The sequence below is a fragment of the Sceloporus occidentalis genome, unplaced genomic scaffold (assembly GCF_023333645.1).
Source record: "Sceloporus occidentalis isolate IW3139 unplaced genomic scaffold, rSceOcc1.0.p SCAF_9, whole genome shotgun sequence".
In the NCBI taxonomy this organism is placed as follows: domain Eukaryota; kingdom Metazoa; phylum Chordata; class Lepidosauria; order Squamata; family Phrynosomatidae; genus Sceloporus; species Sceloporus occidentalis.
Window position 1 is genome coordinate 23,999,049 of NW_028316989.1, and position 13,042 is coordinate 24,012,090.

At 43.3% G+C, this 13,042-nt stretch overlaps 1 protein-coding gene across 2 annotated transcripts in view; it reads left to right on the plus strand.

Annotated features, from left to right (window-relative positions):
- The window catches only part of KIRREL3 (kirre like nephrin family adhesion molecule 3), a 1,115,257-nt gene that overhangs the window by 814,570 nt on the left and 287,645 nt on the right, over positions 1–13,042 (plus strand). For both annotated transcript variants that reach the window (XM_089537770.1, XM_089537771.1), the window contains exon 8: positions 11,092–11,197. In XM_089537770.1, the coding sequence (XP_089393896.1) occupies positions 11,092–11,197 (106 nt within the window). The remainder of the gene's footprint in view (positions 1–11,091; positions 11,198–13,042) is intronic.

The window sequence follows — 13,042 nt, forward strand, 5'->3', positions numbered from 1 at the left end:
GATGTTCTAGATGGCTTTATTGCCTCAGTACTAAGATGAGCAATTAAACACTGTGGGGAGGTGGTTGCAATTGACTTCTGTTGTTGCATGCCTTCAAGTTATTACTGACTTTTGATGACCCCAGTGCAAACCTATCACAGGATTTTCTTGGCAGGATTTGTTCAGAAGGGCTTTGCCATTGTCTTCATCTGAGGCTGATAAAGTACGACTTGGGGCCATCTTAGATCATAATAAATAAAGGCAGATTATAGTGTTTGTGTGTGTGTGTGTGTGTGTGTATTGATGAGATGCTGAAATTCTCTGCTGTTGTTTTTTGCAAATAACTGGATTCAGATTTGTCAACCCTAAAACAGAAAATGTCACACAAAGGAGAGGGAAGGTATTTTTTTATATAGGTGGGTATAGTTTTTAAGAATATAGTAAAGACACGCTGGTATCAGTTTTCCATTTTGCCTCCTTATGTGTTGCATTCTAACAAAATGGTCTGTTGAAGAAGCACTCTGTGTAGCTCAGGAAACACACACACATATGGTTTTCAGAGGCACCTCCTTGAAGGGGCTACAAATATTCATTTAGTTGCATTGTTATTTATCTGTCAGAACTTGGAAACATTGCCTTTTTTTGGATTGCAGTTCCCATAGCTGGATGGGGGGGTTATAGGAGCTGTTGTCCAAAATTCAACAGAGAATACAGATGGCCCATTCAATATGTTACCGAGTTTGGTTTTATATAAATTTTGGGTGCCAAGCAATAAAAAATCATGACCCCTGACTGACCCCATTGCAAGCTGCCATTACCCTAAAAGCGAGCTGACCACGTAGCCAGCAAGCCTGGCTGGACCTGGTCATAGAAAAAGGTAAATTAAAAACCTTAAGAAACCAGTTCTGGGAGTTGCCCTACCAGTTTCGCAGGCAGCCCCAAAGAGAAGAGGACAAAGAAGTGGCCCCTCTCCTGATGAGCCAGTGATTGTATTAACAACTCTGCCATTCAGATATTTGCCTTCCCCTGAAAGGTGTCAGACCTCTCCATTGTGTATCCATTGTTTAACTTTAAACTTAGACAAAAGATAGCCATAGCCTGAGGATATGTTTCGCAGTATAAATAGGACCGAGATTTCTGCCCTCATTGGCCTTGTTGAGCTGAAGTTCCAAACCTCAAAACCTTGCTTGTCAGAGCTGCTGCTCCAGGCTTGAGTTCTCTGAGCTTTGGGCTCCACTGAAATCACTTGAGCTAAGCCAGTGCTCACTGTCTTTCTCGGGCCTCTAAGTTAGCTTAGCCCGCTGGAACTTAGCTCCTAGCCACCGTGGTTGCCGCTTGTTTTCCCTGTTCCCCGCGGCCGTGTTCACTATCCACCATCCCTCACATCCGTCACTTGGAGAAGACTCCTAAGGTAATTATTTCAACGGTGCCTCTATCCTTTCTCCTTTACTCCCAAACTCTCCCCCTCCCTTGCTTTAGCATTGAACGTGTGTGTGCGTTGGTGATCCCTTTTGTTGTGTGGCTCTATTATTATTATTACTATTATTATTAGCTTTATTTATAAAGCGCCATAAATCTAAACAGCGCTGTACAAAACCAAGTAAAATCAAGAATATAAAAGCCTGCCTATGGCATACAATCTAAAAGTTAAAGCAACAAATTAAAAACATCATATAAAACAAGTTAAAACAGCAATATCCACTATTGAGTCAAGCATCTGAACAACCAGGACACAATCACAGACTCCCTGGGAACGCTTCCCTAAACAATATGGTCTTTAACTTGGTTTTGAAGCTGGTTAGAGACGTCTTGAGTCATGCTTGTAAGGGGAGGAGGTTCCAGGAGTGAGGAGCGGCAAGCAAGAAGGGACGAATCCGGGACAGGGCAGTGGAAATCCTGGGCTGGGACAGGAGACCTTGTTTATATTTTTATTGCAACTCTTTGGCATTGGAGTCTCTGTTTCTTGGGGTTGGACTAGATGACCTCTGGTATATTCTTAGGGACCCAATCCGCTGTGTGCGTTGTTAGGACACAACTCTTGTAAATTTGAGCTAATTAAATTCCCCTAATTCGATCCTTCCTAACAAATATTCCTTTTAAGCTACTTTGGGGGCACTGTTTGGGCCATTTTATCATAACATATGGCCCTCCATATATTATACAAATCCCAGCATTCCCAGCTGGTTTAGTCAGTACTGAAAAATCCTAGGAACTGCAGTCAGCAACATCTGAATCATGGGATCTGTGCTACTTGAAGACACAGACAAACACACTTTGCAATCTCTGCAGCCCCTGGAGCTTATGATCAAAGATACCCCTTAAAATCAGGCAAGCTGGACCACTGGGTCAGAAACTCACTGGCCAAGGCCTTCTCCCTCGGCCTCAGTGGAAGGCAAAGGCAACCCCTCACTGAAGAAATCTTGCCAAGAGAACCCTGTGATAGATTTGCCTTAGGATTGCCATGAGTCAGAAATATCTCGAAAGCACACAACAACAACAGTGTGAATTGCACCCTCACTGCTTAAGTGCTCAACTTAGTACTGAGGCCATAAAATCATTCAGGACGAATTTCAAATGGACATTTCTTCTCTCATCGGGTCAATTGCAAATGAACCATCTGCAGATTCAGATTCTGCTCAAGGAGGTGGCAAATTTCTCAGCTCATTCATTAAAATGTAAAGGGGTGCGAGAAAACAAAGATCTGCATGTTTACCAAAGTGCAACGAATGATTACATACCCACAAGGAGAGATTCTCTGGCAGGCATTCCATAAACAGGATACCAAACAAAGACACCAAATAAAAAGCCCTTACCCTAATAGTGACATGTTTCACACATTGTGACATGTTCATGAGAGCACCCAAGGAAAGGTGTTGTTTTTGTTCAGTGTCCTCAAGTTGACCTAGACTCATGGTAACCCTGTGGATGAGATATATCCAAGACCTCGAGTCTTTCACCCTTCTGCTTGGGTCTTGTAGATTGAGACCCATGGCCTCCTTGATTAAGTCTATCCATCTGGTGTGTGGTCTTCCTCTTTTTCTGCTGTCCTCCACCTTTCCAAGCATTATTGTCTTTTCTAATGAGTCATGTCTTCCTATAATGTGATCAAAGTATAACAGCCTCAGCTTCATCATCTTGGCTTCTAGGAAGAGCTCAGGCCTGATCTGTTCAAGGATCCATTTATTTGCTCTTTTTGACTGTTCAGAATCCTCAACACTCTTCTCCAGCACTTCATCTCAAATTTCTCATCATGACAGCCAAGAAATTCTTCAACAACAAAACCAGATTTGGCTACTAGGATCAAAATAAAATCCCGAGGCTGTGAAAACTCTGACCGGTGTTGAGTTTGTGTTGAGCAAAAGGCAGTAATTCCTTCATTTAGACCAAGTTCCCAACAGAGAAGTTGTCAAATCCTTCATTTCATACATTCCGACATTTGTGGACCGATTCTGTACTCTCAATAGCTGGAAACAGATATATACTGATCTTCATGGATGATTTTTCATGGATGAAATGCTACAAAACTACATTGTGATGGTCACAACAAAATTTGAAAAGAAAGCTATCCAGATGGATTGCAGAAGCGAGTATTTGTTGCAGTACACCCAATCTTTCTCAGGAGAACATGGAATTCAGCACAGAAGAAGTGTCCCTTACACTTCTTCTCAAAATGGCAGTGCAGAACAAAAGCTGAGGTCTCTCTTGGAGATGAGAAGATGCATGCTGGCAGATGTAGGTCTCCCTAACAATTTCTGGGCTGATGCAGTCCAGATGGCAATGTATCTCCAGAATCAATTACCAACCAAAAGCACTACACAAACACCATTTCACCTGTGGCATGGCAGAATGCCAAACATGAAACACATTAAAACTTTTGGCAATCTTGTGTACTCCTACACACCCTCACAAAAGAGACATGAGCTAGATGCCAGATCAGAACAGACTATCTTCATTGGATATGCACCTGGGACCAAAGGATACAAAGTAATGGACTTGAAAACTGGTGAAGTGTTCATCAGACATGTGGTTCATTTTGATGAATGAAGAAAAATAGACAAAAGAGAAAATATCCATGAGTCCATAGAAGAACATTGGACTTCTCAGAAGAGAAAGATGCAACATCAGATTGCATCATTTTAGTAGGGGAAAAAAAAAAAACAGAAAAGGAAAAACAAGGAGAAGCCTTAAAAGCTGAAAGGCCCTTGATACTAGTAAGGATTTGGCAGAGATATTTAAGTTAATTAAAGAAAATAATTGCCATTTTCAAATTAGCAGATGCCCCCAAAACCATTACACAGTGTAGTGTTAAACAGGAACAGTTCAAAACAGTGAATTTCATTTCCTTAAATGGGATTTAGAGGCACTCTCCATTACATAACATACACATTAAATACAGTATGCTGAGATATTTTCCTCAAGTGGACAAGGCTGGTTATAGTCTAGAGGTAGTAAGAGAAAGTAATGGGCATTCATGGCTTGAGAATATCTGCTCTTTTGTTATCTTGCATATTGAAGTGAGGACAGAGTTTTCATTGGTTATAATGTACACTTACCTGCAATACGTCCCATTGAAGAGGTTACCTCTGGAAAAGCAAGAGAGCCAGTGTGGTGTACTGATTTCAGCATTAGATTATGAATCTAGAGGTCAGGCTTCAAATCCCCATTCAGCCATGGAAACCCACTGGGTGACCACATTCACTCATCATCAGATGAAGGCAAAAGGCTAACCTTCTCTGAAGAAATCCTGCCAAGAAAACCCCAGGATAGGTTTGCATTAGGGTTGCCATAAGTTGGAAACAACTTGGAGGCAAACAACAGCAACAACAGACATAGGATTGGGCTACATATCCACAATGAAGGATGATCCCTTCAAGGGCCCCATTTCAGATTCCAGTAGTCGAGGGAAGATTAGGTTCAGTAGCAGCATATTCAAAAACAGAATGAAGAATTCTGGGATTTGTCATCAAAAGTGAGCTTGCCATGTTCCTGCCCATACACACACTGGGGATGCTACCTTGAATTGTCTGCTTTTTAACCCTTGCTGCCTGCTACCACACTCTCTCATAGGATCTTGACTTGTGAAAATATGCAAATGGGGAAGAGGCTAGGACCAAGGACCTCAAAGCTGCTGTTGAGCCACCATCAAGGGTTAAATACCTCCATGAAACAAGACCTTCATCATTCTGAGCAAGGACTTTCAAAGTCATCATTATTGGCAAGCAGGTAGTAAGAGGAATCTATCCAAGTCAGATATAAACAAACCTGTTGCTTAATGTTTTCCTTAGCCATTCCCTATCATTCATTTTAAGGTCTTTTGCTTCAAACAACAGCACTCTGCTGAGCAATTCACAATCTGGTCGCTGATTTTCCCCCCAACATGAAACTGAGGCATGGTACAGAGCGCCCCAAAGGGGTTGCCTGCCAGTGGCCTATATCCCTCAGGAGGGAAGCCACAGCCGCCAAACCAAGCAGCTTCCCTCCAGAGTAAAAAGAACCTAGTATTTCCAGGTTCTTTTTACAGTGCTGGAGTGACATCACGAGTGCGCCAATGGCGCATCGCAATGTAAGTGGCGAGTGGCACCATGCGGATGCTGCACAGTGCTTACATCGTAATGGCGGCACCCATGTACACGGGACGCCACCATTACTATACTGCCAGTCTGTACTAGGGTTAGGGACCATGCAGTTGGTACACGGTCCCTAACTCTAGTATCACCACTGCCACGCCACAAAGTGCCATCTGTATCAGGCCTAAACCTTCCAAGGATTTTATTTCCAGCTGTGACTCATTGCAGACACAAGGCTTATATAGGAGTAAGTGGAGCTTTCTATCTGGTTCAAAGGCTGGCCCTGATCAAGGTACATGAGCTTCCTCCAACTCTTGAGAAGGCCAACATATGGCTAGCTGGCTACTTCACTGTGGCTTCAATGCACCATCTACATTGATCCTGTGACCATGAGGTTGGCAATAGGAGATCTATATGCTGGCCAAGAACTCAGACAACCAATATAAAGGTTGGATCCATAGTTTCCTCAGAATTACTGCCATCACCAATGAGACTTCAGATTCTGGAGCCCAACCCCAACATGGCTTTTTCTTCTCCTCCAGCCTTCTCCCAGCCTTTGTTCTATCTTGTATCTTCCACTGAGCTCCTGCATCTTTTCCACCTTTACTTTGCTTTGCGGTGGCCTCAGTTTGGGAAATATCTGTTGCTAAGGGGGCTTCAGAAGAGGCTTCCTATGATACCTTGAAGTGATGTCATCTTCAGGATGGCATAGTGGAATGGAAAACATGATGTATTTTTGCTCTGTGTTGTGTCTTTGCTTTTTTTTGGGGGGGGGGGGTGTTTATGTTGAGTCTATCTGACCTGCTCACCAGCAGGGCACTTGGATGATATCTCGGTTGGTATGAGAGAGGTGCCAAATGGAGCATAATGGAGCATCCGCCTCCAGCAATTGTGTCAGCCAGAACACAATCGGGAAATAAAGCTAATCTGGCTCAGACAGCAAAGAGAGAACAGATCTGTTAGATGACAAGAGCCTCCTGTTTCAAATGTCTGTGTCACAACTTAATTTGCCACATAGGAGTTAACTCCCTCTACACCAGCAGCATGCCCTTGTTTTCTTTCTTGTATTGCAACAGCAATCCAAAGTGGTTGAAGGATCACATCTTGGAGCAAACAGTGACTGGTTTACAAATGAAGAAAACTCCCTTAGAAGTTTTGAGGGTTTCTTGCCTATTGAGACTACCCATCTGTTGACAGTTCCAAGACCAAGTTTTTGGTTTTGGTTTTTGATGCCAGGAATATTGTATAGCTAATGAGCATATAAGTAAATGCTTGCTAGACCCAGATTCCAGTCTTCAACTACACAAATGGCCACAGAATTGGTACACCTCTTCCTGGATTTTAACCATTCACACTGCAGATGTAAGGTGTGGCACTTATATATCTACAAATTCCTGTCTGTGTGTTTTTGAAGCCAACACAAAGAATATTACCTGAGTAAGGAGATAGCTAGGCGAGAATTCTCTCCTTGATCATGTTGGCAGGGAAAGTTTCAGAGTTATAATCTGAAAAAGTAACTTTTAGAAGCTCTTTCCCAACCACAAAATTTTCTAACTACAGGGATCATTTTACACTAGGAAGCTTTGTACCATTCTGTATCCCTCATTTGACATAGTACAGTAATTTATGTGATCTTATCAGCTGTCTAAATATATCGATCACCTATAGTTCTCTACCAAACAGAAATAAGAATAGGGACAGGAGAGAAAGCATACACAGTTAGTTTTTAAAATAATTAATTGTTGTTGTGACATGAAAGTCTCCTCAAATAGTTACCATGACAGTGGTATATTTTTACATGTAGCTGTTAACATTTTTTGTTTCACAGAAGTAACTAACACATTTTGTTCTGTTACCATTTTTAAAATCTGCATGTTATAAGCTTTTGGTCTTTGCACATAACACTACAGTAGATCACAGAATTCTAGAATTGGAAGGGAACACAAGGGCCCTGATCCAGTCAACCCCATTCTGCCATGCAGGAAATTTAAATCAAAGCATCTCCGACAGATGGCCATCCAGCCTCTGTTTAAAAACCTCCAAGGAAGGAGACTCCACCAAAATCTCTGAGGAAGGGGTGTGTTCCTCTGTCGAACAGCCCTTACTGTCAGGAAATTCCTCCTAATGTTGAGCTGGAACCTCTTTTCCTGGAGCTTGCATCCATTGCTCCAGGACCAGTTCTCTGGAGCAGCAGAAAACAAGCTTGCTCCCTCCTCAATATGGCATCCCTTCAAGTATTTAAACAGGACTCTCATATCACCCCTTAACCTTCTCTTCTCCTTGCTAAACATCCCCAGCTACTTAAATCTCTTTTCATAGGGCTTCATGGTTTCCAGACCCTTCACCATTTTAGTCGCTCTCCTTTGGACATGCTCCAGTTTCCCCACATCCTTTTTAAACTGTGGTGCCCAGAACTGGACACAATATTCCAGATGAGGCCTGACCAAAGCAGAATAGAGTGGCACTATTACTTCCCTTTATCTAGACACTATACTTTTATTGATGCAGCCTAAAATTGCATTGGCTTTATTAGCTGCCGCATCACACTGTTGACTCATGTTCAACTTGTGGTCTACTTGGACTCCTAGATCCCTTTCACATTCATTTTTTGCCCTACGTGCAGTACTTTACATTTCTCTGTGTTGAAATTCATTTTGTTAGCTTTGACCCAGCTTTCTAGTCTATTCAGGTCATTCTGAATTTTGATCCTGTCCTCTGGAGTGCTAGCTACTAGTTTGGTGTCATCTGCAAATTTGATAAGTATGCCCCCAATTCTGTCATCCAAGTCATTGATAAAGATGTTGAATAGCACTGGGCCCAGGACAGAGCCCCACTGGACACCCCACTGGTCACTTCTCTCCAGGATGAAAAGGAGCCATTGTTGAGCACCCTTTGGGTTCGGCCGGTCAACCAATTACAAATCCGTGTAACCGTTACTTTGTCTAGCCCACATTTTACAAGCTTCTTTGCAAGAATATCATGGGAACCTTGTCAAAAGCCTTACTGAAATCAAGATATACTATATCCACAGCATTCCCTTCATCTACCAAGCTGGTAATTTTATCAAAAAAAGAGATCAGATTTGCCTGGCATGACTTGTTTCTCTGAAACCCTTGTTGACTTTTTGTGATTATGGCATTGCCTTCTAGATGTTCACAGACTCTCTGTGTAATGATCTGCTCCAGAATCTTTCCTGGTATTGATGTCAGAGTAACTGGATGATAATTTTTGAGATCCTCTTTTTCCCCTTTTTGAAGATGGGACAACGTTTGCCCTCCTCCAGTCTTCTGGGACTTCTCCTGTTCTCACAATGTTGTCCCATTCACCTTATTGTCATCCAGAGCACACGCACAGCCCCACACACAATAAAATACAAGAACTTGAACCATAAAGTCCAGATAAAACTACTGTAATGTCCCCAAATGCAGGAAAGTCGACTACATATTTCGTGGTAGTATTGTTTGAAAGGAGTGGAGCTGTCCACCTTTAAATTACAGTAGTAGCATAGCATATCTTTTTTAATGGACTAAAGAATCACTTCCATGTAATTAATTATTTACAACTAGTTACTTCCAAGCTCAGTACACATGGGTGCATGCACATACATTGGTTTCCTGGATTTTCAGATGGGCATATATATGCGGTAAAATTCTCAAGACACAACAAATAATTTTACTTTGGGCCCATGGCAGAGGGAATTGTCCTGGACTGCAGCCAGCATACACAGACACACACTGATAAGAATGGCTTAGCACAGCAAGTGGAAGCAGAACACAGACCTTGCAAGGAGTAAGCGTGAGAGCAGTCCAAAAAGCCAAGCCGAAGTCAGAAGTCAGAGCAGTCCGAAAGCCAAGCTGAAGTCAGGATACCGGAAGTCAGAGTAGTCAAATCAGTCCAGGGTCAAATCAGCCAGAATCCGTTCCGAGGTCAAAGCAACAAGGAGTCAAGATACAAGGAGCCAGTGCCGGCAGCAATCACACCAAAGGATTATGCAATAAACACTGGCACTGAGTTGAGGCCTCTCTACAGCTTAAGTAAGGGAAACTCTCCCCCGTGCCACCTGAGGCTGGTTTGCTAATTGCCTCTCTGCAATCCTCTTGGATCTGCGCCTGCAAGCACTCTCAGCCCTTCTCTGTTTGTTTGTAAGTAGGCACATCCTGGCAAGCTTTCTCCCCAGAGTCACCACTAGGCTGTTGCACCACAGGAGGCATCTCCCTAGCACTAGGACCTGGTTGGGCCTCCTCCTCTGTGGCTGGGAGATCACAGCTGGGACCTGGCAGAGCAGGATTACCACCTGGTGTAGCCTCAATTAGCTCTTGCTCTGGAGGAGGCTCGTCCTCCTCCTCATCCTCCAAGAGATGTTCTTGGCTGGCCATGACAGGAATATAAAATCTGCTGTTGACAAGATAGACCCTGTACAGATTGGGAGAAAAGGAGCAGTTGAAGGCCACAGCAGAGAAACGCTGCGGCCTCCGGGAGCCCTAAAAAGAACCCGCTCCCGCGGGTTATCATTGCTGCTCTCATGCACAACAATGATGTCTGCACAGCATGGCGCTGTTTTGGTGCAACGCTGCGCGGACATCATCAGCACAAGCCCCGTATGGATGGCCGCATGCACTCATGGCACCCAGGCACCAATATCAGGGTTGGGTGTGTGCAGGCACCCAGCCCTGCTAAGCCCTAAAATGAGACCCTTATCTTTTGCTCTAACTTTGTAGTAGATGCTAAAAATAACTATAGGCCTTTGATAAGCTTGACGCAACACAATGACGGCACATATGCACACAAACTAATATTCACAGGATTTAATAGGATATTTAAAGAGAGAGAAAATAACCTTTCCATTTCTTGTCCTCTAAGTAATTACAGAGAAGTGGATAGTGCCTCTTCAAATATACAATCTGTTGTAACACTTTCTCTGTAATACTGAAGGAGTACATTCTGGGATGTTCCATGTATTGATATTCATGTTGACGTCTATTTTGTTCCGGACTCTATAACAGTGTCTAAAGTTAAATGGGAAGGAGGACCTGAATGGCTACACGAAAAATCTGGATTTGAACAATGATATGTAACGGACATTCAACGGACATTCAACTGACACTCTGATATGGCACAGTCCAGGAAAAATACTGCTACATGATCCCAATGTATTTGTATAACATCTCTTACACGGCAAAGATAATGTGTTACAATCTTAAGCCTGTGGAGTTAACAGTTTGGGTCAAGAAAGTCTTTGTGTATTTAAAGATCGAGTCAGAGAGCAGCAAAATGACCTTCCTAAAGTCACTTGGGAAAGATATTGCAGTGCAAGAAATAATTGCTCACAAACTTGCTCTGTCCTTAAAGCCATCATTCTCTCACAAAAAGGGGGATGTGACTTTGGGGACACTGCACTTCTGGCACTCTGAGGTCAAATAGGTGTGCTGGCTAGTTAGTACACAACCATCCATCACAGCAAAAGAACAAGAAATGGAGGCACCATTGGAAAAATTCCACACAGAGAGATGTGATAGCTAATAGATTGGCTATTGTCTTTTTACAGATCCGCCACTTGTCAACCTGTCAGTGGAACCGCAACCTGTCCTTGAAGACAACACAGTAAAGTTTCATTGCTCTGCAAAAGCCAATCCTGCCGTCACTCAATACAGGTAAGATCATCCTCAAGAAACCATCACATCTAGCTTCTGGTGTTTAGGCTTTAAGCTACCTGCTGTCCAAGAACTGCCTGTTCGTGCTTTTAGTCACTCACCATGTGGAGTCACTTCATTTAACTGAACCAATATGAGGGACCACCCCAGTCATGATCTAGATGAGACATGTGTCCTAAGCATCTGTTAAATGGGGCGTCCAGAATTGATGTGAAGTTGAAGGCTTTCACAGCTGGAATCCATAGTTTTTTTGTGGGCCATGTTCTGGATGAGTTTATTCCTGATTTCATCTGCATCTGTGGCTGGCATCTTCAGAGAATGATGGCATGGAGGTGTGTGCAGTATTCCAGATGAGGTCTGATGAGTTCAGAATATAGTGGGACTATTACGGTACTTCTCTTGACTAGGAAACTATGATTGTATGACTACATGCTAACATAGCATTTGCCTTCTTGACTGCAGCATCACACTGCTGGCTCATGTTCAATTTATGATCAGTCATATGCCCAAGGTCCATTGACATGCAGTACTTCTAAGCCAAGTATATCCCATCCTGCATATGTGTATTTGGTTTTTTTGTCCCAAATGGGAGGTGTTAGAAAGTAGTTTGGAAAGGGCTTCCTCTTCCTAGACATCTATGTCTAGCCCAAGGTATAAGGATAAGATTATTTTGGAGGATAATGTACATCTTTCCATGGTGTGTCTGCATGTGTCTCTTTTGAGTCGGAACTGGATTTGTAGAGAGGAAATCTAAGGTAGTCCCAGTGAGTTGGAATTACAAGTCAACTCTTTTCCGGTTGGTGGTTATCTGAAAACATGACAAAGCTGCCCCCCCCCCCCCCAATGATCTCTGGAGGAGCAGGGGAGCTTTTCCGTTTAAAAAATTGGATGGGCCCTGCACAGAGTTCCTCACTTTGCCCATAGGCTAATACAGGTACACCTAAACACAGCGGCAGATATTAATATTTTTTATTAAAATCCTGGGCTGCAAATAACCAAGTCACTCTGGAGTCCAATAACTTGTTATTCTCTATTTATCACCAAAATAGTGGAGAGGACTGTAGCCATAGCAGTCTCTTGTGCTGGTATCTCATTGTTTACCAAGAATGAAATAATGAGACCAGGCACAGTTTTGAGGGTTAAGCAAGGGCCATCTTTATTGACCTAAAGCCTAGTTAAATGTTTGAGACATTGGGATTTGAGCAAATGAAGTGGGGAGGAGCCTGGTGCGGGTTTAGCTGAGGCACAGCTGTCAACCGGTGAAACCTCTCTAGCTGCCCTTGGGCAAAACACCAGACCCCAAGAGCAATCGAAAGAGATTGGTTGCCATCTCAGATGGTCATTTTTGAAGGCCAGCCTGGGGGGCTCCCTCCCAAATGCCCTGACTTTATAAGAGAGAATAACCCCAGAGATCAGCCCTAAGGGCAGAATTCTTCCCTAGCCCCCCAGCTCCAGTGACCAACCCTCTACCACAAAGGGGTGCCAAGGTGTACACTGATCTCATATCTTCTCCCCAACTACCTGCCAGATGGAAGCCTATTTAACAAAACCACAAGCCAATTGTCAAAGTCTCAAAAGATACAGTGTGGGGTAGGCAAAAAGGGGGGTGAAATTCCTACCCAGCCCCGAGACGACCAGAAGTGCTCACACTGCACTGAGGGCAGATGGGTAGATCATAGCAAACAAGTAAAAGAGGCATGTGAGGGGGAGGCCTTGCCCCCTACATGTGGCCCTATGAGCCAAGCACTAAGACCCCATGTCTCCTCTCATAGAGGCCATTCAGTGGCTTGTGGACCAAAACAACTTCTAAAGATCTGTACTGGCTAGATCTGAGCCATTTAGGAT